This window comes from Panthera uncia, chromosome D2 (assembly GCF_023721935.1).
Source record: "Panthera uncia isolate 11264 chromosome D2, Puncia_PCG_1.0, whole genome shotgun sequence".
Classification (NCBI taxonomy): domain Eukaryota; kingdom Metazoa; phylum Chordata; class Mammalia; order Carnivora; family Felidae; genus Panthera; species Panthera uncia.
Window position 1 is genome coordinate 41159830 of NC_064818.1, and position 22701 is coordinate 41182530.

General features: G+C 39.7%; 1 protein-coding gene across 2 annotated transcripts; it reads left to right on the top strand.

The window, feature by feature from the left end:
- The first annotated feature begins 4735 nt into the window (after positions 1–4735).
- On the top strand, positions 4736–21995 carry GHITM (growth hormone inducible transmembrane protein). 2 transcript variants are annotated; one of them, XM_049645317.1, is made up of 9 exons: positions 4736–4886; positions 6316–6472; positions 7693–7792; positions 9039–9150; positions 9790–9931; positions 13113–13221; positions 19520–19708; positions 20342–20513; positions 21706–21995. In XM_049645317.1, exons 2-9 carry the CDS (start codon positions 6344–6346, stop codon positions 21788–21790), a joined length of 1038 nt encoding a protein of 345 aa, XP_049501274.1. In that variant the 5' UTR covers positions 4736–4886; positions 6316–6343; the 3' UTR covers positions 21791–21995. The 2 variants fall into 2 exon arrangements, with proteins under 2 accessions (XP_049501274.1, XP_049501275.1); XM_049645318.1 differs by lacking the exon at positions 4736–4886 and adding an exon at positions 5070–5623.
- The last annotated feature ends 706 nt before the right edge of the window (positions 21996–22701 follow it).

Genomic DNA, 22701 nt, shown 5'->3' on the forward strand with positions numbered 1-22701 from the left:
ATCATTTTTTTTTATTTGCTGTTTGTCCCTCTTTTTTTTTTCCTGTTACCCCTTCCTTGACTTCGTTTGAAATATTTGACTCTATTTTGGCATTCCATATTAATTTATTTCTTGTTTCTTCAGTTATATATCCTTGTATGATTTGTTGGTATTGTTTTGGTTTTATTTTTATTTTTGTTTTGGTGTGGTTGCTCTAGGGTTTACAATATATACATACCGAACTTTCACAGTTGACTCAAACTTAATATTTACCACTTCAAGCAAAATTAAGAAGACTTGCCACATTATAGATTTCTTGATATAACCCCTTTATGTTAGGATTGTTGTGAATTGTGATTTGTAACAAGAAATATATATTTGGTGGCACATAGTTCCTAAACCCTTGGAATTTCCTAAGTGATAAAAATAATAAAGGTGAAGGGGTGACTTTTGGTGTTCATAACAAGCCCCTTCCAACTACACCTGAGTTCATGTTAATGAGGTGGTTTTTGGAAAGCCCCTAGATAACTAAGCATGTGGACTGGTTGCCAGGAGAACCATGTTGGTTTTAAGAAAGGGTTAAAATTTTCAGCCTAACCCTCCCACCCCTGTCCTCCAGGGGAGGGTACAGGGGCTGGAGGTTGAACCTACCAGCTATGGCCAATGATTTAATCAATCGTGCTATGTAATGAAGCTTCCATAAAAACCAAAAGGACAGAGTTTAGGAAGCTTCCCAGCTGGTGAACACGTGGATGTGCTGAAAGGGAAGTACATCCAGAGAAAGCATGGAAGTTCCATGCTCCTACTCTCATTCCTTGCCCTATGCATCTCTTCAGTCTAGCTGTCCCTGATTACATCCTTTTACAATAAGTCAGTAATACAGTAAGTAAACTGTTTTCCTGAGTTCCATAAGCCACTCTAGCAAATTAATCAAACCTGAGGAGGAGGTTATGGGAACCACCAGTTTACATGTTTTGTGACTTTCCAGTGTTTAACTTGAGTCACTGTGACACAGCTATACTTCTACCCTTGGATTCTGTGACATGTCCCCATTGAGTATGCTTGTTACCTTCCTATGTTTTCTTAAGCCACTATCATTTGAGTCTTAGTGTCTTCTTTGCAATCTGACCAGAAAGTGTGAGATTATTCTCAAGAGTCCTCCAACGTTCCACCCCTTAACAGATACTATCCATTAATGAACTTGCTCTTTTGACATCCACATACAGCATTTGGTTGCATCTCTGTTAGGGGTATACATTGAAAAATTCCCAGTAAAATAAGTACAAAAATGAACTACACTTTTTGCTTATTCTAGTATCAATGTTGCCTGTGAGCCCCCAGTCAGCCTAAAGTGCATAGCTTTGTTTATTCCATTCTGGCAAGCTCAGGACAGTCTGACAATTCATCAGTCAGATTTAGGACTTCTCACAAACAGTTGCCTTGTAGTTCAAAGCCCTTTCTCCTCTTCCGGGGCCCCATCTGGCTTAGAAACATTATGTAAAACAAGAGGAAACAGGTGTGGCCTGCTTTCTATTCTTCCACTCTACTCTGGTCAATGTACCAGCTCCCAAGTAGTGCCTTCAGCAAGACCCAGAGGAGGGAGCAGTTTCTTCTTGGCTATAACTTCATTTTTCTTCAGTTGAGGTTGGCACTGTTTGGTCTCTCACTCAGACAGAGTCAGATGCTGTCTCTGTTGTGTAGCGCACACCATGGTCTGTTGGTGCCCATCTGAGTATCTTGCTCATGCATATTTCTGGTGACTCCCTCACTACCTGGCAATGTCTTGAAGGGTGCAAACGAGCTAACTGACACTCACAGCTATATTCTTGGGTTTATCCAGGTCTCAGAGATTCCAGGAATCTCTGACACGGCAAATTTTAAATGCAAGGAAAAACAAGGAGGGGAGGAGCACCTTCCATTTGTTGGGAGAAACAGTGAGGACATAAGATCCCATTGGGGAGGACAGAAGGAAAGCCCTCACAAACTCCCCTTTCAACTCTCTTTCATCAACCCCATATCTCCTGATGGAAAAGCTTAGTGGGGCAAGGTAAGGGAATTTATTTTAACTAAACAGAAATAAAATAATTTTCTTTAGTCCTTGGTGCTGATTTTGCTCATCTATAACCCAGCACTTTCCACTTAGCCAGCAGGTGGAGGATAAGGAACGAGTCAGCAGCCTTTAATAAACATTGTGGTGGGCATTCAGCATTAGGAGTCATGATTCATGTCTTTTTCTGTTTTCTGTCCTATGCTCCGAGGCCTTAGAAGCAGAGAACTTACAATTTAACACCTCATATTAATGCCAGCAGGCCATGTGCAGGGACCTAGAGGGAGAGGGGGTCCTGCAGAACCAGCCAAGAAGATCCTTGGCTTTTCATAAGATGGAAATCAAATGTGAACCAGCAGGAAGTGAGAGCAGTGTTTATGGAAGATATAGAGAGCAGATATAGACAGAGTGTCTAAGAGACTCCGAAAGGAAAGGAATATGAGTCTCATCTTTGTTCCAGGTCTTGGGGATGATGGTCTGGTATACATGTCCCCTCAGGCATCCAGAAACCGGTTAGAACAAAGAAAAGGGCCCAGGTGTTATTACTTGGAGCCAGGGAGCCTTGATGTCTGGATGTCTAGTGCCAACGGTCTGGAATATGCATATGATAGCTTTCTCCAGTCTTTCTCACCTGGTCCTTCCTTAGATATTATCTGAAGAAACCATTAACTCCTTGCCCCTTACAAGAAGGACATTATGAAGCATGTGTAAAGTGGGGTGAGGGTGCAGGTCCTAGCAAGAATAAAAGCAGAAAAAGGAGCAAAAACAGATTTTCATGGAGTCTTTCAGTGTCCCTGTCTCAATACTGACTTTTATTTACCTACTTCCTCCACATCTGTATCTCTTTCTGTATCCTATCTCTAAATTAATGGTGTAATTATCCACCCAATTTCACTCAATTCAGAACACTGGGATTAACCTGGGTGCCTCCCTCATCCTTATCAGCTATATTCAATCAGTCATTAAATCCTCTAAATTCCTCCTTAGTCATATATCTCTGTCATAAAGCCCTTCTCTGTCCCTCTACTACCTTAATTCCAGCCTTCAACACCTTTTGCTTAAACAATTGCAATAAATTCCTAATTAGTTTCCAGTCAATGAAATCTCTCCCCACCCTACACTGAGCATATCTTCCCAATGATGTGACAAACTCTCCTTTTTGAAAACATTTGACATCTGTGGAAACAATACAAGTCCCATACTGGAGAGAAGAAAATATGCAATCAGAAATTTATTTTCCTTTATGAAGATCATAAGCTTTAATTAATAAGAACCTTATCAATCACTTAAAAAAAGGCATATTGTTTATTTAGGTACTAAGCTGTGAATCCCTTCTCTTTGCTGATAACAGAAGCTGTAGGGAGAAAAAATACATACTAAGGGAGCTAAACAAAGAATCCATTTGCTAGCTAATCGAATTGGGGGAAGATCTAAAGATTAAATTGATCTTGCCTGACCTGTTCACTGTCATAAGTGACACATTTCTCTACAGTTATTTTCCTGCCATTTCCAAAGTAAAGACAAATTGTGTGCTGCCAAACCGTTTTATTACTCACATAAAATGTAAACCTTTATGTTTGTCAAGATTTACATGCTTAGCGGATTATCATAAATCACAATTAACAATAGCGTAGGAGATAAAGCTCATGAGTTTTACATGTTGTTAATCATTTTATCTAAAACAGCACCCATCCAGGGCTTCAGTCAGCTTTATTTTTCTCTATAGTACTTACCACCAAACATTTTCTCTATTTTTTTGTCTCCACCAGAAAGTAAATGCTGTAAAGGCATTTTGTTTGTTTTGCCCAAACAACAGTATTAGTTGTGTTTTATTCATTTGTAAATATCCCTAGTTTAGTGCTTGGTACAAAGTGAGCCTCAGCAAATATTTGTGTAATGGATAAAAGGAAGTAAACGAAAAACAAAACAAAACCTCTGTCGTGTAGCTGAGAAATGGTTTTGCACTTCAAAAATTACGAGTAATGAAAACATCTTCACAGTTCTCAGGACAAGGTAAGAGGTGGTAAGAGGTCGTTACTCGCCCTACTCTACATGTACATGTATGTATACAGTGAAGCTTGAAAACGTGCCGTGTGGAGGTCACAGAGCAGTGGTGGTACAAAACCTGCTAAAATCTGGCCCGGTGACCTTGGGTGATTTAGACCCTTTCCTCGATTTCATTAGCCAATTTTAGGTGTCAGACCCAAGAAACCAATTTGCTCCCCTTCGAAACTACCACGTTTGGCACACTATTTATCTCGAAATACATTCTTGAGAAGGCGAAAAGGCGACATGAGGAAAGAACGGGCAAAGGAATAATTTTTAATTCTCACACTATTCTTTTTCTTTTTTTTCAATATATGAAGTTTATTGTCAAATTGGTTTCCATACAACACCCAGTGCTCATTCCAAAAGGTGCCCTCCTCAATACCCATCACCCACCCTCCCCTCACACTATTCTTTTTCAATTTTTACGTAATTCTTGTGACTGCCGCTAGTGAAAGTGTTGAGACAGAAACGTACACTAGCTCCGCTACCCAAGCTGACATGACCAAAATGCTTTCACTGCCCACACCCAAAATGGACGCTGACTATGACGTTCCCGGCAATTCTCTACTGGCCCCGCCCCTCTAGCCCGGAACCCCTCCTCCCTACCGTGACCGCCCTTCCGTCAGAGATCTGCTCATGATTGGGTGTCCCTAGTGTTTGGCGATTCTCCGGATGTTGCGTCACGCAGGGAGTAGGGGAGACTGCGCGCGCACAGACAGTAAAGAGCGGACGGAGGGCCAGGGAGGTGTGCGCGTTTGCGTATCGCCGGCCCGGAAGGGTAACTGCGCGGTTGAGGTGACCGGGGACTGAGGTATGGCCACTCCGGGCCGATTGTGGCACCGCAGATCCACTGTCATGATGGCTAGCTTCGCGGGGCCGCTGGGTGCATCCGAGGAGAGCTGAAGGCGGCGGCACTGCTGGCTGCGTCACAGCCTGGCGGCGCGTTAGAGTCACCGTCCTGTGGGTGACCGGGTGAATGGGGGCGACGGCTGCAGGGCCTGAGATAGGCTGGCAGGGGCTCGCCCCCCGCTGCCCTCTTCTGCAGGGGCAGCGAGGTGCTGAATCACCCTGCGGCCGGGCCGCACAGCCACCGCTCTCTCAGATAAGGGGGTGCTTGATAAGGATTGTGCATTGACTCTGGGAGACTGGAGGCTTGCTGCCGAGTCTAGCCTAGAGAGCTGGTTGAACTTTCTCAGGGGACCAGGCGCTTGATTGCATCAATGCTTACGGGAGCGTTTGGGGTTTGGAGTCGGTGATACCTTACCCATTTTATAGCTAACTCACAGGAGTCTCAGAGGGCAAACAGTGTTTCGAGGCCATTTCTAGCATGTGGCAGAAGCAAGATTTCTCCGTTGTTCTGTTACGCGACGTGGTGGCCACTCGGTTGGGCCTCTTTCCTAGTCCATGTGTCGATGACTGAGGAGATAAACAGCAACAACGTACTGAGATGATGTAACGACGTGAAAGTCTTAGAAGGACTCGGTGTTTTCCCAGTGTTGTCCACCCTCTTATAGATTCAGTGGTAGAGCCGGAAGTACACTCGGTTAAGTAAGTTTTAGCAAAGATTCTTAACTATTGGTGTGCTAGGTAAAACCTATTCCTGGGTCCCATTCCTAGAGATTGAATTATTAGGACCGGAGTTAAGACCCAGGATCTACGTTTTAAGACACATCCTAGGTGGTTTCAGTACCTTGGGTATTTTTATCACATTTTGAAAGAAAGTACTATTTGGCGTGTTTAGCAAAAAATTCATAATGCGTCATTACTGTTGATGTCTTGAAGCCTTACAGTGCAGTCTGACCTTGAAGAGTTATTCAGCTCTTCCTTGGATGACGTTTTTGTTCTGCTCAAAAGTTGTACAGAGTCTTGTTTTAAATTTTCCCATTGAATTCTGGTGTAAATCTTAAAACCATATCTATAAAAGCCATCACACACCCTGTAATTGTCTTAAGAAATTAACATTCACTTTGTATTACATACATAACTTCTACAGAGTTAAACACCTTATTGTTCAACCTAGGATTTAATTCTGTTTTGGTGAACCATCCCATACTGGATTCTGGGATAGATTTCTTGAAATAACGGGGAATAAACAGAGAATTCATCTTTATCATTTAAAAAGGTCACTTCCATTTTTCTCCTAAAATAGGATTGGTCCTTTCCTATCTCTGTATCTTCTGTGTTAATTCCCTCAATTAGTTAGTGGGTTATTTTTTGTCTGTGTCTAACTGGCATTTCAGATCTTCCCGGTAAACCTGGTGCACCACCATGCTGGCCGCAAGACTTGTGTGTCTCCGGACACTACCTTCCAGGGTTTTCCAACCAGCTTTCACCAAGGCCTTGCCTGTTGTGAAGAGTTCCATCACGAAGCATCAATGGCTCTTAACACCCAGCAGGGTAAAGATAATCTGAATGTTTTTATGTTGTGTCTCTGTGCACTAGGACCTTTTTTTTTCTTTTTTTTGGACAGAGTATGAAGTTCCCTATTTTACCATTAGTGATGCGCTGAAACAGCCCTGATAATGCCCCAAATGAGTTCTTTCTCCCCATTAGTTTTGTATCATTTTGTTCCTCCTTACCACGTATGAAAGAGCTCTTATAACTTTCTCTTACAGCTTTTGGAATTTCATTCAGAGAATTTACAGTGATTTGTGAGAGATTGAGAGCTCTTACGGCTCAAGAGATTGTGGAGCCTGTAGTAAAAAGCTGAAGAACCCAGGAATATTACCAGTTGGCCAGTAGCTAGAAATGTTACTAAAAATGTCATTTCACCTTTGATTAGAGAGTGGTAAAATCCATTAGGTTAGGGATGCCTGGGTGGCTCCATGGGTTAAGCGTCCGACTTCGGCTCAGGTCATGATCTCCTGGTTTGTGAGTTTGAGCCCTGCATCCAGCTCTGTGCTGACAGCTCAGAACCTGGAGCCTCTTCAGATTCTGTGTCCCTCTCTCTCTCTCTCTGCCCCTCCCCTGCTCGTGCTCTGTCTCTCTCTGTTTATCAATAATAAACATTTTAAAAAATCCATTAGGTTAGAGAGAAACCCGTTTTCTTTTATAATAGATTTACCGTTCATCGTTCACATTAGAAGTGTAAGTTTTGAAATATGAGGTAGATAAGGAAATATATACAGGCTAAAAGAGACAGCTGTTTTCCTCTTGAGTTAACTGTTCCCTGTTGAAAACAGCTAAAATAGAGGTAGTAGTCATCCCGCCCTTTCTTTGGCTTTGTGTTCAGCAAAGATAACTTTCTTGAGCCCCATTCCCCAGATTTAAAAAAAATGCAGCTAATACGTATTGAATGCAGATTTTTTAGCAGTTAGTCCTTGAAATACAATTCTAGAGATATAAATCTGTGGTTTTTTAAATAAACAATTATTCTGAAACTTTAAGAAATAAAGTTGTGAACTAAGGAGTTAAGTGAATCACTTCAAAGATAGACCATAGGTAGGGTCTACATTGAATTTTTTAGATTGGCTAACATACCTTTATAGTGAAAGTACATACATAGAAACTACCAAATTAGTATAGAGTTTTCTAATGCAATGAGATTTAATTTTATTTTACTGATAACATTCTGTTTTGGTGTATGTGCTATGTGTCTTTGTTTTCGTGTATATCAGGAATATGCCACCAAGACGAGAGTTGGGATCCGGCGTGGGAAAACTGTCCAAGAACTTAAGGAGGCAGCAGTGGAACCATCAATGGAAAAAATATTCAAAAGTAGGCAGTAGTCTTTAGTTTTTGAGCTGGAATATGTGAATACATTTTACATGCATGAACAGCTTCCTAAACATATGTACAAACTTACGTATATGAGCATTTCCTTGGAAGAAAGGCAATCCATCATTCTTCAGGATCTTGTGGCCCAGAAAAGATTAATATTTCACACTGGGTCCATTGGTTTCCGTTCATATTTCTTCCAGAGAAAATGTTATTTTTACCATTTTTTAAAAAGGATTAGTAGTATGACATGATATAAAAACATATAATCTGTTAAGGAAGTTCATTTGAAGTTGCATAGAATCTTCAAGCATATCATGTTTGTGTATGTTTCAAGTCAAGAGAAAATCACTAAAACAGATACTAATAAAAACCTAAATGTTCAAGAAGAGTCCTCTTAACTGGTTGTTCATATATGGCCTCCCTGGAAACCAGACCTAACAAAGTCAGTTTGGATTTCAGCTTTGCAAGTTTAACCAGATTGTTCATCTAGCCACGTATACTCAACACTATTGCTTGTTAACAACTTTACAGAATGTCAATATATTATAATGAGAAAGAGTTGTAATCAGTGTCCTTCAGGGCATTTCTTTCTGATAAGTAAGTTTGCCCTGAAAACCAAATTGTATGAATCCTACAGCTACAGCATAGTAATAATCTTAGCATATATATACTAAAGGGGGTAAGACGCTGTTTATGAATACTTCCAGCCAATTAGAGTTGATAAGCTGTTTGTTTCTCTTGCTCTTGTTTTAGAGCATCCTCTCCCTTGATTCCACTGCATAAATATTGATTACACTTTTGGTTCCTTTTTCTTTCTCTTTGTAAAGCATCATCTTTGTTAATAGCACTTTAGACACAGCGTGATATGATTATTAACATTCCTTTTTCATCTTTCTAAGAATATCTTGAGAACATACCCCTGATTCTTAGGAATAAAACACTATTACAGAAGTATTCCCATGTCCACAGGTATACTGCCTCCTTAAAGTTCATTGGAGTGAAATTAAAGGCCAGTCAAGTCTGATCCTTTCTGTATTATTACACTTAGTTTAACATTGTCCTTTTTTACTGGTGCCCTAATTTTAAGACCATTGCTATACCCCTATATATTCTAACTATGGTTTTACAAAGGAGTATGGTATATAGTTTGATTTTCCTCGTATAAATATTAGAGCTTACCATCCCTTTTCAGTTTAGTGAAGATATGACTGTATTAATGTGCATTTCCTTCTGTGCTCTGCAGTTGATCAGATGGGAAGATGGTTTATTGCTGGAGGGGCTGCTGTTGGTCTTGGAGCATTGTGCTACTATGGCTTGGGAATGTCTAACGAGATTGGAGCTATTGAAAAGGCTGTGTAAGTAAATTGTTCCCAAACATTTCTAATCTTAAAGATTCCAGTTTGGTTTTCATCCTTCCCTTTTGCCACTTTTGGAATGTTTTATATCCAGTCTTCCAACTATATAGAAATATACATGAATAAAAATGAAATCTTTTGGCATCTGTTCAAACTTAAGTAAAAATCTTTTACCAAGGTTATATGTGTTTAGGCAAGGAGAAAATGTGTTTCTTTGTAGATGTGCCAAGTGCTTATGTTTTATGTTTTTATTTTTTAAACTTTATTTTGAGAGAGGGAGAGGGTACAAGCTGGAAAAGGGCAGAAAGAGAGGGACAGAGAATTCCAGCCAGGCTCTACGCTGTCAGCACAGAGCCCAATACTGGGCTCTATCTCACAAACCGTGAGATCATGACCTGAGCTGAAATCAAAAGTCAGATGCTTTTAACTGACTGAGCCACCCCGGTGCCCCAAAGTTCTTATGTTTTATATCATTTAATTTTTATGATAGCTCCAATCCATGCATCATTATTTCCATGATAAATGAAGTGAATAAGATAGCAGTGAATTGATATTTCCTAAAGTTGCCCAGCAAATAAATAATTGTACCAAAATTTATATCCATGCTTTTATAAATGAACCATGTTGTGTTTCTTACAGAATTTGGCCTCAGTATGTGAAGGATAGAATTCATTCTACCTATATGTACTTAGCAGGAAGTATTGGTTTAACAGCTTTGTCCGCCCTGGCAGTGAGCAGAACTCCTGTGCTTATGAACTTCATGATGAGAGGCTCTTGGGTGGTAAGTCAGCTTGTTTTTGTTTTCCTTTTCCACTAAATACCAAAAGATTAGGCAAAAAATACTGGCCGGGGGTAGGGGGGGAGTGGATTAAATGGAAAGAATCCCTTACTGTATTGACAGATTGTTCAAATCTGAATTAATAATGCAGCTGGGACAAAGTAGGAAGTACGTTCTGAGATAAATCAGCTATCATTCTTAGTTGAGTGTATATTTAAATACTGGCAAAGGGGTTGAAAACCAAACATACAGGAATATCCTACTTACCTAGAAGCAGCTATCAAATAGCTTGTATTTTATAGCAATTTTATTAAAAAAAAAAAAAAAAGACAGGACAAATGCAAAGCCATCTTAGAAATCAGTGGAAAATATGTATTGCTAACATTCTGAACTTTCCTGACCCTGCGTAGGGTTTTACATTCAGTGAGTGTTTCTTGAGCATTTGTTAATTTTTCTGGATAAAAAAAAATAGTGATTTCAAAAGTGGTAGCTATTTTTCTACTGTCTGGTTGAAGAGATGAACTTGAGTAAGTGGTAAAGGATGTGCAAGGAGAAGTAGAAAGTGTAAAATCAGTTGAAAGACTGTTTTTGTCTTGGACTAGTAGGGAAGTTCCATGAAAGAGACGTTTATTTCACCAGAACTGTTGGAGGCTATCATTTTTTATTTTAGGAGAGAACAAAGGTAGTCTAGGTTTGCAGAACAGCTTGAGCAAAGGAGAAGAGGTAGTCATTAAAACTGGCAGAGTGCTCACTCTCTCTCTCAAATAAACAAACATTGGGGTGGAGGGCAACGCCTGGATGGCTCAGTCGGTTAAGTGTCTGACTCTTGGTATTGGCTGAGCTCGTGATCTCCTGATCTTGGGATTGAGCCCCCGCGTCAGAATCCCTTCTTGGAATTCTTTCTCTGCCCCTCACCCTCGTGCGCTCGCACGCTTGCGTGCGTGCTCTCTCTCTCTCTCTCTCTCTCTTCTCCAAATAACATTAGAAGGAAACATCAGAGTGGAGTTCAAGTATCTGAGGTCTAGAGTGTAAAGAAGACACAATCAGACAGTGTCTGGTTGCCACACTGAGGAGCGGGTCTAATCAGTGAGAAGCGGTTACAGATACTGGAACAGCAGAAAATACGATTTGTCTTTGAGTTCTAAGAAGTCAAATGGAAGAGACAAGAAGCAAGTATACCAGTTGGGGCTTTTCAAGATCTGAAGTGGAGGATTATAAGAATGTGAGCTATGAGTTTGAGACTGGAAGGGAATGGGGGATGGGACCGTTTATATCATACAGATTTCCAAATCTGTACTTTCCAAAGAAGAAGCATTTAGGGTAGTGTGGCCATTTGGACACTTCAGTATTCTTAGAATCTTCTCAGATGGGTGTCCTGAATCTCCTAGCCTACAACTTCATGAAGGCACAGAATAAGCACGGTGCATTCTCACCAGGAATGTACATTTTAATCAGGCAAATAATTTAAAACAATGATTTTTAACAAAGCAACATGGTTATAAGAGAAAAATTTAAGTATACAAAGAGTTTAGCCCCTAAAATAAGACTTCAAAGAAGTGTTTGTGCTTGGGCCATATTCTCAACTTACTTTCGGCATAAGATTACTCTTACCTGCTGTTAGAACTACTTAGATTAAAAAATTTGGGAAGCCAGGCAGGTGCTACAGAGAGGAAGATGAAGATTTTTGGGGGGGGACAGACATACACACAAATAATGTCAAAGTTGACACCAAGTGATTTTCGAACAGAGGAGAGGCTTCTGACACTGCTCATGGCAGTCAGGGTACCTCCCAGAATAACTTTCCAGGGGACGAGATAATCCTTGAATAACTCCAATGAATTAGGCAAAATAAACGGAATTAAAGAGGCACGAAATGGGGTCATATTCGCATCCCTACTGTTTCATTGTAGCTGGAGTGTAGAGTATGGAAAGGTGAAAGGCAAAGAATGGAACTGGGTCATGAACATGAAGGACCTTAAAATAAAAAAATACAGTTGTGATAAATACCCTGAAAGTGCCTTGCATTTGTATGAAGAAATGCATGAAGTGGATTTTAGTAATTATTTCTTCATTGGAAAGTGATCTAGTAGAACTCTGTGCTTTTTTCTGTTAGTGAGTAAAAGCTTTGCCATTCTCAGCAAAAACAGCTGTTTTGTTTTTATCTGTACTTTACATCTGAGGTTGAACATTCACATGCCTGTGTTCAGATGGATAATGCAGAGGAGGGAGGCAGGCCTTAGGTCACACAAGGGATTAGTGACATCTAACCAAAAGCATTCACAATCTGTTGTTTTTTGAATAGTTGGGCTACCAGATATCTGCTGTTTTCTGTCCAAGAGTAGCAAATTTGCAGTTTCTGTTTCAGGTTTCCTAAAGATTCACTACAGTCTTCTCTATTATGTACATTTCTTTCTACATGCACAAGAAGTATTTAAGTGTCATAACAATGGAAATGTAAGATAAAAGGGACAGAGGACCAAGTCAGCTAGAAAACTAAGAGGATAGAGAAGTAGAATCTTATTCTCTTTTCCATGTGCTTCTGTTTTTTAGGTTTTTGTTAAGCAAATGATGGAGTTCAAGGCAGTGTGCTATGTATATATTCTAATTGGTGTATCATGATAAGTTTTTTTTAATGTAGTTTGCTATGCAAAAATAAATACAATTAATAATTATTTTGGGATTCTTAAAGAGGTTTTGTTAGGTCTCTGTCTAGGAAGAATACAATTTTTAAAAGGTCATGTTATCAATCAGAGCTCAACATACTCGAAGAGTCTGCAAAACTTTGTGTGACAGTAGGGGACACTCTTGTCCCCTCCTAGATCAGTTTTCATTATCCTTAATCTTTTTTTTTTTTTTTAATTTTTTAATGTTCATTTATTTTTGAGAGAGAGTGAGAGAGAGCACAAGTGGGGGAGGGGCAGAGAGCAAGGGAGACACAGAATCTGAAGCAGGCCTAGGCTCTAAGCTGTCAGCACAGAGCCTGACATGGGGCTCGAACACACAAACTGCAAGATCATGACCTGAGCTGAAGTTGGATGGTTAGCTGACTGAGCCACGCAGGCGCCCTTATCCTTAATCTTCTTAAACAAAATTTATTGGAGGGACTAGCTTAACTTGGAACTTGAGGGTTTTCCCTTTGTTGTTGTATATAAGGATTGATTTTTCTCAGTAACGTGTGTTTCAGACAATTGGTGCAACCTTTGCAGCCATGATTGGAGCTGGAATGCTGGTACAGTCAATACCATATGACCAGAACCCAGGCCCAAAGCATCTTGCTTGGTTACTACATTCTGGTATGTTCTAACTTTAAATTTTTATTAAATAACCTTCATTACTGTCTTCTTTGGTGGTTCTTTACAATTGTGAATGACTTGTGCATAATTTAATAAAGACTCATGTTTAGAAAACGCTTATAGTTTTTTGTACTTAATACTGGTTGTATTATTGCCAGATCTCTACTCTGAAAAAATAATTATTCAGATACTAAGACCATGGACATCCCCAGTATTATACTTGGCCTCCTGTGACAGTCTAATACACGTAGAGATTTCCTTTATGTATTTTGCCTAATACTGGAAGCGTCTCAAACCTGATACACATTACTTGAGAATTATTCTTGTGTATCTTTAGAAAAATTTTAAAATGAGGGTGGAGAAGGAAAGGAGGAGGTAAGTCACAAGAAAGAATAGGAGTACAGGATCTTGCAATGGAGCATTGGAAGAAAGAAAACAATAAGAAAGACCTTTGGAAGTGTACTTTGTCTCTGATATGGTTAACTGGGTCATTATTTAGATGGGTCTTAGCGCAAAGTTACCATGGACAGGGCAAAGGCTGTCCACTCCCTGGTATTGCAGGACAGTTTTAATATCCTTTTAGGTATATGTTGTGATATCTCCCTTAATTATGGAGACACAAATATTTTAAAGTTTAGGTAAAGTGTTTCCATTATCTGTGGGTTGAATAAAGAACCAACTAGACCTAGAAGCAAAAGTGTGTCTTAGATACAAGTTCTCTACCTCAAAACAAGACAGATTTTTTCTATATATTTTTTTGAGTATAGGTGATAAACAATGTTACAGTGGCAAGTGTACAACATAGTGTTTCCAGTTCTGTATACATTATGCTATACGCCTCACAGTGCAGCTACCATCTGTCACTTTATAGCACTATTACAGCCTCACTGACTATATTCCCTATGCTGTGCCTTTTACTCCTGTGATTTACTCTGTAACCGGAAGCCTGTATCTCCCACTCCTTTCACCCATTTTGCCCATCCTCCCACCTCCCCTCTGGCAACAATCCGTTCTCTGTTTTTATGGATCTGTTTCTCCTTTTTATTTTTTTATTCACTTAAGACAAGTTTTATGAGCATTTCCTTGAAACTTTCTTGGAAGCAGGCTCTGAAATGTTTCTTACGTGGGTCAGTAAATGGAAATTAGGTTTTTGGCACCCAGTGAGCCAGATTTCCGGTGCGAACTATGTCATTCATATTATTATGTGCTGTTTTTGTTTTGGTAAACATGAGACTTCACATGACTTCACAATCTCAGTTTTCAACTCTCTTCCATTAGGCCTGAGGTTATTCAACCATAGATTTTGTCTATGGAGTTTTACAGGACAAAGCCCTTGTGATGGAGGGAGGTGGTCCAGTATTTTCTAGTACCAATAACCTGCTTTAAAAAAAATTTTATCCAAAATATATGTGTACTTCTAAAAATGTAATATCTCTTGAGTGCTATCTGTAAATATTTAAGGATTACTCAGCTTCGGGACAACTGCATATCACAGTAGTATACAGAGCTTTTTGTTTTTAAGTATGAAGTGTATATCCTTTCATTAAAACACCAAAATCCTCACCATCTGAGTTTAGCATTTATGTTACAGTTACAATTCTCTGGATTATAGTATCTTGTCCAGTAAATGGACTTTTGCACCTGTTTCCATTTTAGACACTTGAGTTCCTTGAGAAAACTGGTTCAGTGTTTTTACCTCTGATAAGTAGTAAATATTTAGTGACTTATTGAATTAAAATAGTCATGTTGTTTCAATTTGAGCTTAGAATTAAGGGCTTTCTATCTGGGTTGCTTAGAAAACTCCTTCTAATCTGATACTGTAGTGTATAAATTACTTGAGGTATTCAATGTATTGGAGGGGATCCCCAACACTACCCATTTGTTCAGTATTTTTTTAGAAGGAGTCCTAGGACTCAGCATATAGTTGTACTCAGAGCTAAGGACATCAAAAGGACACATGACAGAATCTGGAGAAATCCATCCACAGGCTGTCAGTGCTCCCTCCTTCCTTTGAGGGGACATAGTAAGGATGTGTAACGCGCAGTAACATACATTGTTTCTGCCCAGGGAAGCCCGTTAGAGACTTGGTACCCACGGGCTTTAATAAGGGCTAATCATGTAGGCACCCTCCTAACAACTACCAAAATACAAATTCCAGAAGGAAAACAGAATTTCAGCATAACTCTTAACTGTTTGCACAAGTAATGTAACCCTGCCAGAGAATGATTTAAGTGCCAAGTTCTTAAATTCTAGCCAAGGACCAGCCCTGCAAGCAAGTCTTTGTAAAGATAACCTTAGGCCTGCTATGCTAAACCTTCCCTGCACAGCATGAATGCCAATTTTTGCTTTATGCTTCATATATACCTACCTATTTTAAGCTATGCAGGCAGGCATTAGTATTCCTGTTTTGTGGATGAGGAAGCTAAGTTATGTGAGGTCAGTATGCCAGGAAGTGCTGTATTATTTCTTCAAGTCTAGCCCTGTATCCACTTTTTTTTTTTTTTTTTTTAAAGTGTATTTCTTTTGCAAGAGAGAGCATGAGCTGAGGAAGGCTAGAGAGAGGGGGAGAGAGAAAGGATCTGAAGCGGGCTCGGTGCTGATAGCAGAGAGCCCAATGTGGGGCTCGAACTCATGAACCATGAGATGTTGACCTGAGCTGAAGTCAGATGCTTAACCAGCTGAGCCACGCAGACACCCATGTCCACTCTTTCATTCACTGGAATGATTGAGCTGAGAACTAAAGAAAGCTTAGGTGACCCAAGGGCACCCCCTCGCAGTATTAAAGGGACATCAGAGTTGGCTTTTGACCAATATTAACATCCCAGTGCATTCCATTTTCATTTTTCATCCAGATGTTTAGCACTATGCAGATACAGCTGTGGTCTTAATCAGGACTAAGTGATACTATGCAGGAATTACTGAAATGATCATTGGAAAACTATTCTAATTGTGTTTTTCCCCCAGCTTTATCAGGATGTAATTACCACGTAACACTGTAAGTTTTCAGATGTACAACTGGTTGATTTATACATTTATATATTGCATAATGACTACCACCATAGCATTAGCTGACACCTCCATTCCATATTTACCACTTCTTTTTTGTGGTGAGAGTACATTTAAGATCTGGTCTCTTAGCAACATTCAAGTAGATGATACAGTGATAGCTGTAATCACCATGTGTATATTAGGTCCTCAGATTTGTTAATCTTACAACTGGAAGTTTGTACCCTTTTACCAGTATCACCCCATTTCCCCTACCCCATCACCCCTGGTAACCACCACTCTATGCTCTGTTTCTCTGAGTTTGACTCTTTTAGATTGCACATAGAAGTGAGATCATATGGTATTTGTTCTTAGTTCACTTAGTATCATGCCCTCAGGGTCCATTCATGTTGTCAAAAATGGCAAGATTTCATTTTTTTTATGGCTGAATACTACATTGTGTATATACACCATGTCATCTTTATCCATTCACCCATCAAAGGACAATTTGGTTTTTGTATCTTGGAGATTATAAGTAATGCTGCAGTGAACATGGGAGTACAGACATCTGTATAAGATCCTGGTTTCATATCTTTTGGTTATAAACCCCGAAGTGGGATTGCTAAATCATATGGTAATTATCATTTTAATTTTTTAAGGAACCTCCATACAACTGGCTGTACCAGTTTGGTGAATGTTAGTTTTTGTTCACAATAATAATGGTGAGCTATCTTTGTTAGTTTTGTAATTAATAATGTCCTTAAGCAGCAGACATCTATTACCATTTAAGATTTTTATGAGAAAGTATCATTGAAAAATCTCTGAATAAACTTAAAAGTTTTGCTAAAGCTACAGGGAGGCTGGGCCACAGTTCCCCACACCATCAGATAGCCAGGCCTTAGAGAACAGGCTCACCAAAGAGCCAGACCGTGGGGAACAGACCTTTGGAGGGACCTCCCTAAAGCTGACAAAAAGTCCTGGAGGACCAGACCCTCAAAGGCCTCAAACTTAGGGGCTACTATTCTGAAAAGGCCAAGAATCAGGTGCCCACACTCTTTGAGGACCCAGATCCTGAGGATAAGTCTCCCAGAGGGCTAGAACACAAAGAGCCTGATTGCCAAAGAGCTAGGCCACGAGAGTTGTATCTCTCAGAGGACCGTGGCATCTGGGATGAGACCTTGGCACAGCATGGTGGCCAGGATCTCTGGAAGACCAAGCCACCAAGGGCCAGACCCCTCAGGGATAAAAGCTCCTGAGATAGAACCTCCAATGAACTTGTGGGAATGCAAACTGGTGCAGCTGCTCTAGAAAACAGTGTGGAGGTTCCTCAAAAAATTAAAAATAGATCTACCCTATGACCCAGCAATAGCACTGCTAGGAATTTTCCCAAGGGATACAGGAGTGCTGATGCATGGGGGCACTTGTACCCCAATGTTTATAGCAGCATTTTCAACAATAGCCAAATTATGGAAAGAGCCTAAACGTCCATCAGCTGACAAATGGGTAAAGAAATTGTGGTTTATATACACAATGGAATACTACGTGGCAATGAGAAAGAACGAAATATGGCCCTTGGTAGCAACGTGGATGGAACTGGAGAGTGTGATGTTAAGTGAAATAAGCCATACGGAGAAAGACAGATACCGTATGTTTTCACTCTTAGGTGGATCCTGAGAAACTTAACAGAAGTCTATGGGGGAGGGGAAGAAAAAAAAAGAAAAGAGGTTGGAGAGGGAGAGAGCCAAACCATAAGAGACTCTTAAAAACTGAGAACAAACTGAGGGTTGATGGGGGGTGGGGGGGAGGGGAGGGTGGGTGATGGGTATTGAGGAGGGCACCTTTTGGGATGAGCACTGGGTGTTGTATGGAAACCAATTTGACAATAAATTTCGTATTAAAAAAAAAAAAAAGAAAAGAACCTCCAATGAACCTAACCATGCAGAATGACAAAACCAAAGAAGTGTATCATTGCCGTTGAGGCCACTCGAGAAACTGTCTTTGACAGGGTCAGCCCACACAGGAGAGGACCATTTGAGGGGCAGGCCATGGAAAACAGGACCACCAGGCTAGACCCTGGGGAGCCAGGGGAGGATTGGGCTCCACAAGGGGGTGCTGTGAAAGCGTGATGAGGGAGGCAGGGCCTCATTCTTGCTCCCTGGTACCAGCTCTACCTCCTGCTCCTGGCCCCCTCCTATTCCTGGCCATTGGTGGCTAATGGGGTCAAGAGAACCTGGAGCAGAGAGCTGGCACCAGTATAGGGAGGGGGGTGGGGGGAAGGACACTCTTTCATCCTCTGCCTGTGGCTTAATCCAAATTTGGGGACAGGGAGTTAGTTACCTGGGGCAAGTAAAGTGGGGAGCATGATGGAGAATAAAGGTTTTTTTGTGGATTCTGCACAAAATTTGCTAAAAATTTTGCTGTCAGTTGCAAAACTGATGGGAATCCTAATAGAAATGTCATAGAGGAATTTTTATTCAGTATTTTTCTTACAGCAAAAGGTATTTTTAATTGTTCATTATCATGTGATAATATCTTATTACTTGATCTAGAAATGTTACTTTCACAAAAGAGACACACTGTTAAAATTATAGGATGAAGATAGCTCCTCCTATTCTGAGTTAAACTCTGCACATTTAATGTGTAAGAAGAGGGCAGCTTGTTCTACTGAGCACTGAAATAATGCCTTATCTGAGATTTATTTTTTTTAATTAAGGTGTTCTTTTAACCTTTGCTGATTAAATTATTGGTGCCTTTCAGTAATTTTCCTGAACTTGTTGATAAATATCTGACAACTAAAATTACTGTTTACAAACTGAGCTGACATTCCCTTCTACCCAAGGAAACAACGGTGTCTGTCCTTGAAGTTCCTGCATCTTAAGATTAGCATCATATATGCGTTCTCTCATTTTACTTTGTTCCCTTTTGGCAGCAGCAGGTTTGACCTTGAGTTAGTCATTTTAAGCCTTTTTGTCTCAATTCTTACATATATATGAATTTTATGAAGAATACCAGTAGGCTCACACACAGATAATGAGCCACGTAGAATTTGATAAAGTTACTAAAACGCCAAATTAATGTTTGTGTTTTTGAGTTGAGACTGTTTAACTAGGTATAGTGTTGTGATTTTGAATTTGGATAGCCACAAGTTTGGGGTGTGGAATTTGGGGGTAGTATCACCTAAATAAGGGAGAGATGTTGTAGTCCTGTTGTTTAACCATAAGGTACGTGATGTTCAGATGGTGTGTTAGTTACAAGTGGTGTTTTCTTTCTGGTTCTTACTTAGTCAATACTTAACTACTTGCTCTTTCTCCAGGTGTAATGGGTGCAGTGGTGGCTCCACTGACAATATTAGGGGGGCCTCTTCTCATCAGAGCTGCATGGTACACAGCAGGCATCGTGGGAGGCCTCTCCACTGTGGCCATGTGCGCACCTAGTGAGAAGTTTCTGAACATGGGAGCGCCCCTGGGAGTGGGCCTGGGTGTCGTCTTTGTGTCATCACTGGGTGAGCTACTGCGCTTTGACATTCACTTCTTGGTATCCGAAAACCGTTGATGTACTCAGCTATCCTAATGGAGGGAACTTATTAAGAGTTATTAAAAAATTTTTTTTAATGTTTATTTATTTTTGAGAGAGAGAGAGCATGAACAAGGGAGGGGCAGAGAGAGAGAGGGAAACACAGGATCTGAAGCAGACTCCAGGCTCTGAGCTATCATCACAGAACCTGACATGGGGCTCGAACTTGTCAACTGTGAGATCATGACCTGAGCCAAAGTCAGATGCTCAACTGACTGAGCCACACAGGTGCCCCAAGAGTTATTTTAAAAAGTTTAAAAGACAAACACTAATTAGACTGCATTTTATTATTTGGCATCCTGGTAAACTATTTTGGGTTTTACACAATACATCTAAAATGGGAAAGTTGGTCTGGAGAACATGAAAGAGCCTTTCTGTAATGTGGGCAGGTGACCCATTACAGGAATAAGTATCATGGGTTTGGACTGAATGTACACAAAATTACACGATGCATATAGTCAGTCTTTTTCCTATCTGTGCAGTACACTAAAAGGTTTTTTTAAAGAAATGTTAATCATAAATCCAGTTAGAGAAGAGTCCTTTTTTCTTTTTTTCCTCCCAGGATCTATGTTTCTTCCACCCACCACTGTGGCTGGTGCCACTCTGTACTCCGTGGCAATTTATGGTGGATTAGTTCTTTTCAGCATGTTTCTTCTGTATGATACACAGAAAGTAATCAAGCGTGCAGAAATAGTGCCACCATATGGAGTCCAAAAATATGATCCCATCAATTCGTAAGTAGTCTTCAGTGTCTTGTCTCTGTTACACAGGACATTTGTGTTATTATGGTCTGTTTTGTTTTATGGTCGTATTAGTTTCCTAGGGCTACCGTAACAAATATTACAAACCGAATGGTTCAAACCATGGAAATTTACAAGAAGCTTCTTGTTTTGGCCAGGAATCCTTGACATTCCTTATCTTGTAGGTACATCACTCCAATCTCTCCCTCTGTCTTCACATGGCATTCTTCCCGTATGTCTGTCTCTGTCACCTCTTATAAGGACACCAGTCATTTTGGGTGGAGGCCCACCCCATTCCAGTATTAACCTCATCTTCCCTCCTATCTTGATTATATTGGCAAAGACCCTCTTCCCAAATAAGGCCACATTTACAGGTACAGGGATTAGGATGTCAACATATCTTGAATTCAACCCACAGTAATGGGTTTGTCAAATTTTACGATCTCTGTTGTTGTTTGGTCTATTTTATCTTTTTAGTAAGCTATGTATCCACAGAACATTTGATTATATCGTAACTAAGTTTAATTTAGATATTCAGTTAAGTCCAAATATTTACCTACTTTTGTTAATTAGCTTTCTGGTGCAGTTGTTATATAACAACACTTTTTTTCTCTTTTCTTGGCCTCTCCACCAAAGTAGGTTATTTTATTTAAACAATTTTGTTGGGTTTCATGTTTTCTATCACATTTTTACAAGTAATTTGTTTTTTGTTTCTTTGAAGCTAAAATTTAATGTTTTTTTTAAAAAATGCTGCTGTAACACAGATATATAACAGGTTTTGGTTGGTGGTGGGGGGTTTCCTTGAGGGGGCATATTATATTTAAAAATGCCAGACTTGTGTCTAACACATTTTTATGAAGGTGCTACTTTAGTTTTGTTTTAATTATTTCTTGGCCTATCTTACAGGGTGTTTCTGCAAGATACTACACTCATAAGAGAGGGTCAGAGGGTAGAATAATGATTTTTAAAACTGCTCTTTAACATTTCAAAGATTAATCTGCCAAGGAAAATCTTGACTGTTTTCAGAGCCTTCCTTAGTTGGCATCTTTTCTTTTTCTGATTTCCATTTCATATGCTCTACCTATGACAAATAGTATTGCTTTTCTTTTCTAGATTAAGAAATAGTTCTTTTAGAGTTATTATTAGAATTACATCATCTATAATAGGCCGTAATTTTCTTTTCCAGGATGCTGGGAATTTACATGGATACGTTAAATATATTTATGCGAGTTGCCAGTATTCTAGCAACTGGAAGCAACAGAAAGAAGTGAAGCAACTCAGCTTCTGACCTCTCCAGTACCTCGGATATCTTGTTTGTTTAATAGGGGCAGGTGTTCACGGAATAGTTTGTATAAGCAGCTTTCACTGATGTGTAGAAGATAAGACTTGTCAGCAGGTTTCAGATGTTTGGTGATTTGATGCTTCAGGTCTGCTTTCTCTTCTAAAGAATAAATTCAGTTGTTCTCTTCCAAATAAGCACATACATTTCCAGTTTCTCAAGTGTGAGTAATTCTAAAACATTTTAATGAATGTGAAAACTAAGGTTTGTGTTGTGAGGATTTAACTGTTCTGTTTTAAAATTTATTTAAGTGAAAATTAGCAAATTTTGTTTTGCTGCACATTTTTTGAAATGCAGAAATATTAAGTAATGTCATAAGTGACGTAGAAGTTTGGTAAAGGGACCAGAGAGAAGCAAAGGATCACCTTCAGTCTTTCTTTGCATACTTAGCACTTGTGTCGGTGGTGAGCCAGTGAGAGGGGTCTGGCTCTTTGGAGACAAATTAATCATTGCTGTTTTCACATTCATCTGTTGAACTTAATCAAAAGCATTGAGCATAAACAAAGATCTAGGTGATTCATTCTCCCAATGTTCCTTTCTTTCTCAGTGCTATCTTTACAATGTAGAAGTGATCGTGTTTGAGTTTTCATTGTTTGACGTTGTTAGGACAGTTGAGAATGTTAATCATCTGGAGAATTCCTGACATGTAGTTAAATATGTTTAAGTTTTACTTTTAAACCTTATGGAGCAAAATATCCTTAAAACTCTTCTCAGGATGAAACATTCAAAGCATGAAATCTGTTGCATTTTCAAATATACAAACACAGTATTCCTAATTGCTGAATTTTTTTTGCATATTTATTGAAATGTTTAAGAGAATATATGCTTGCTTTTCTTCATCTC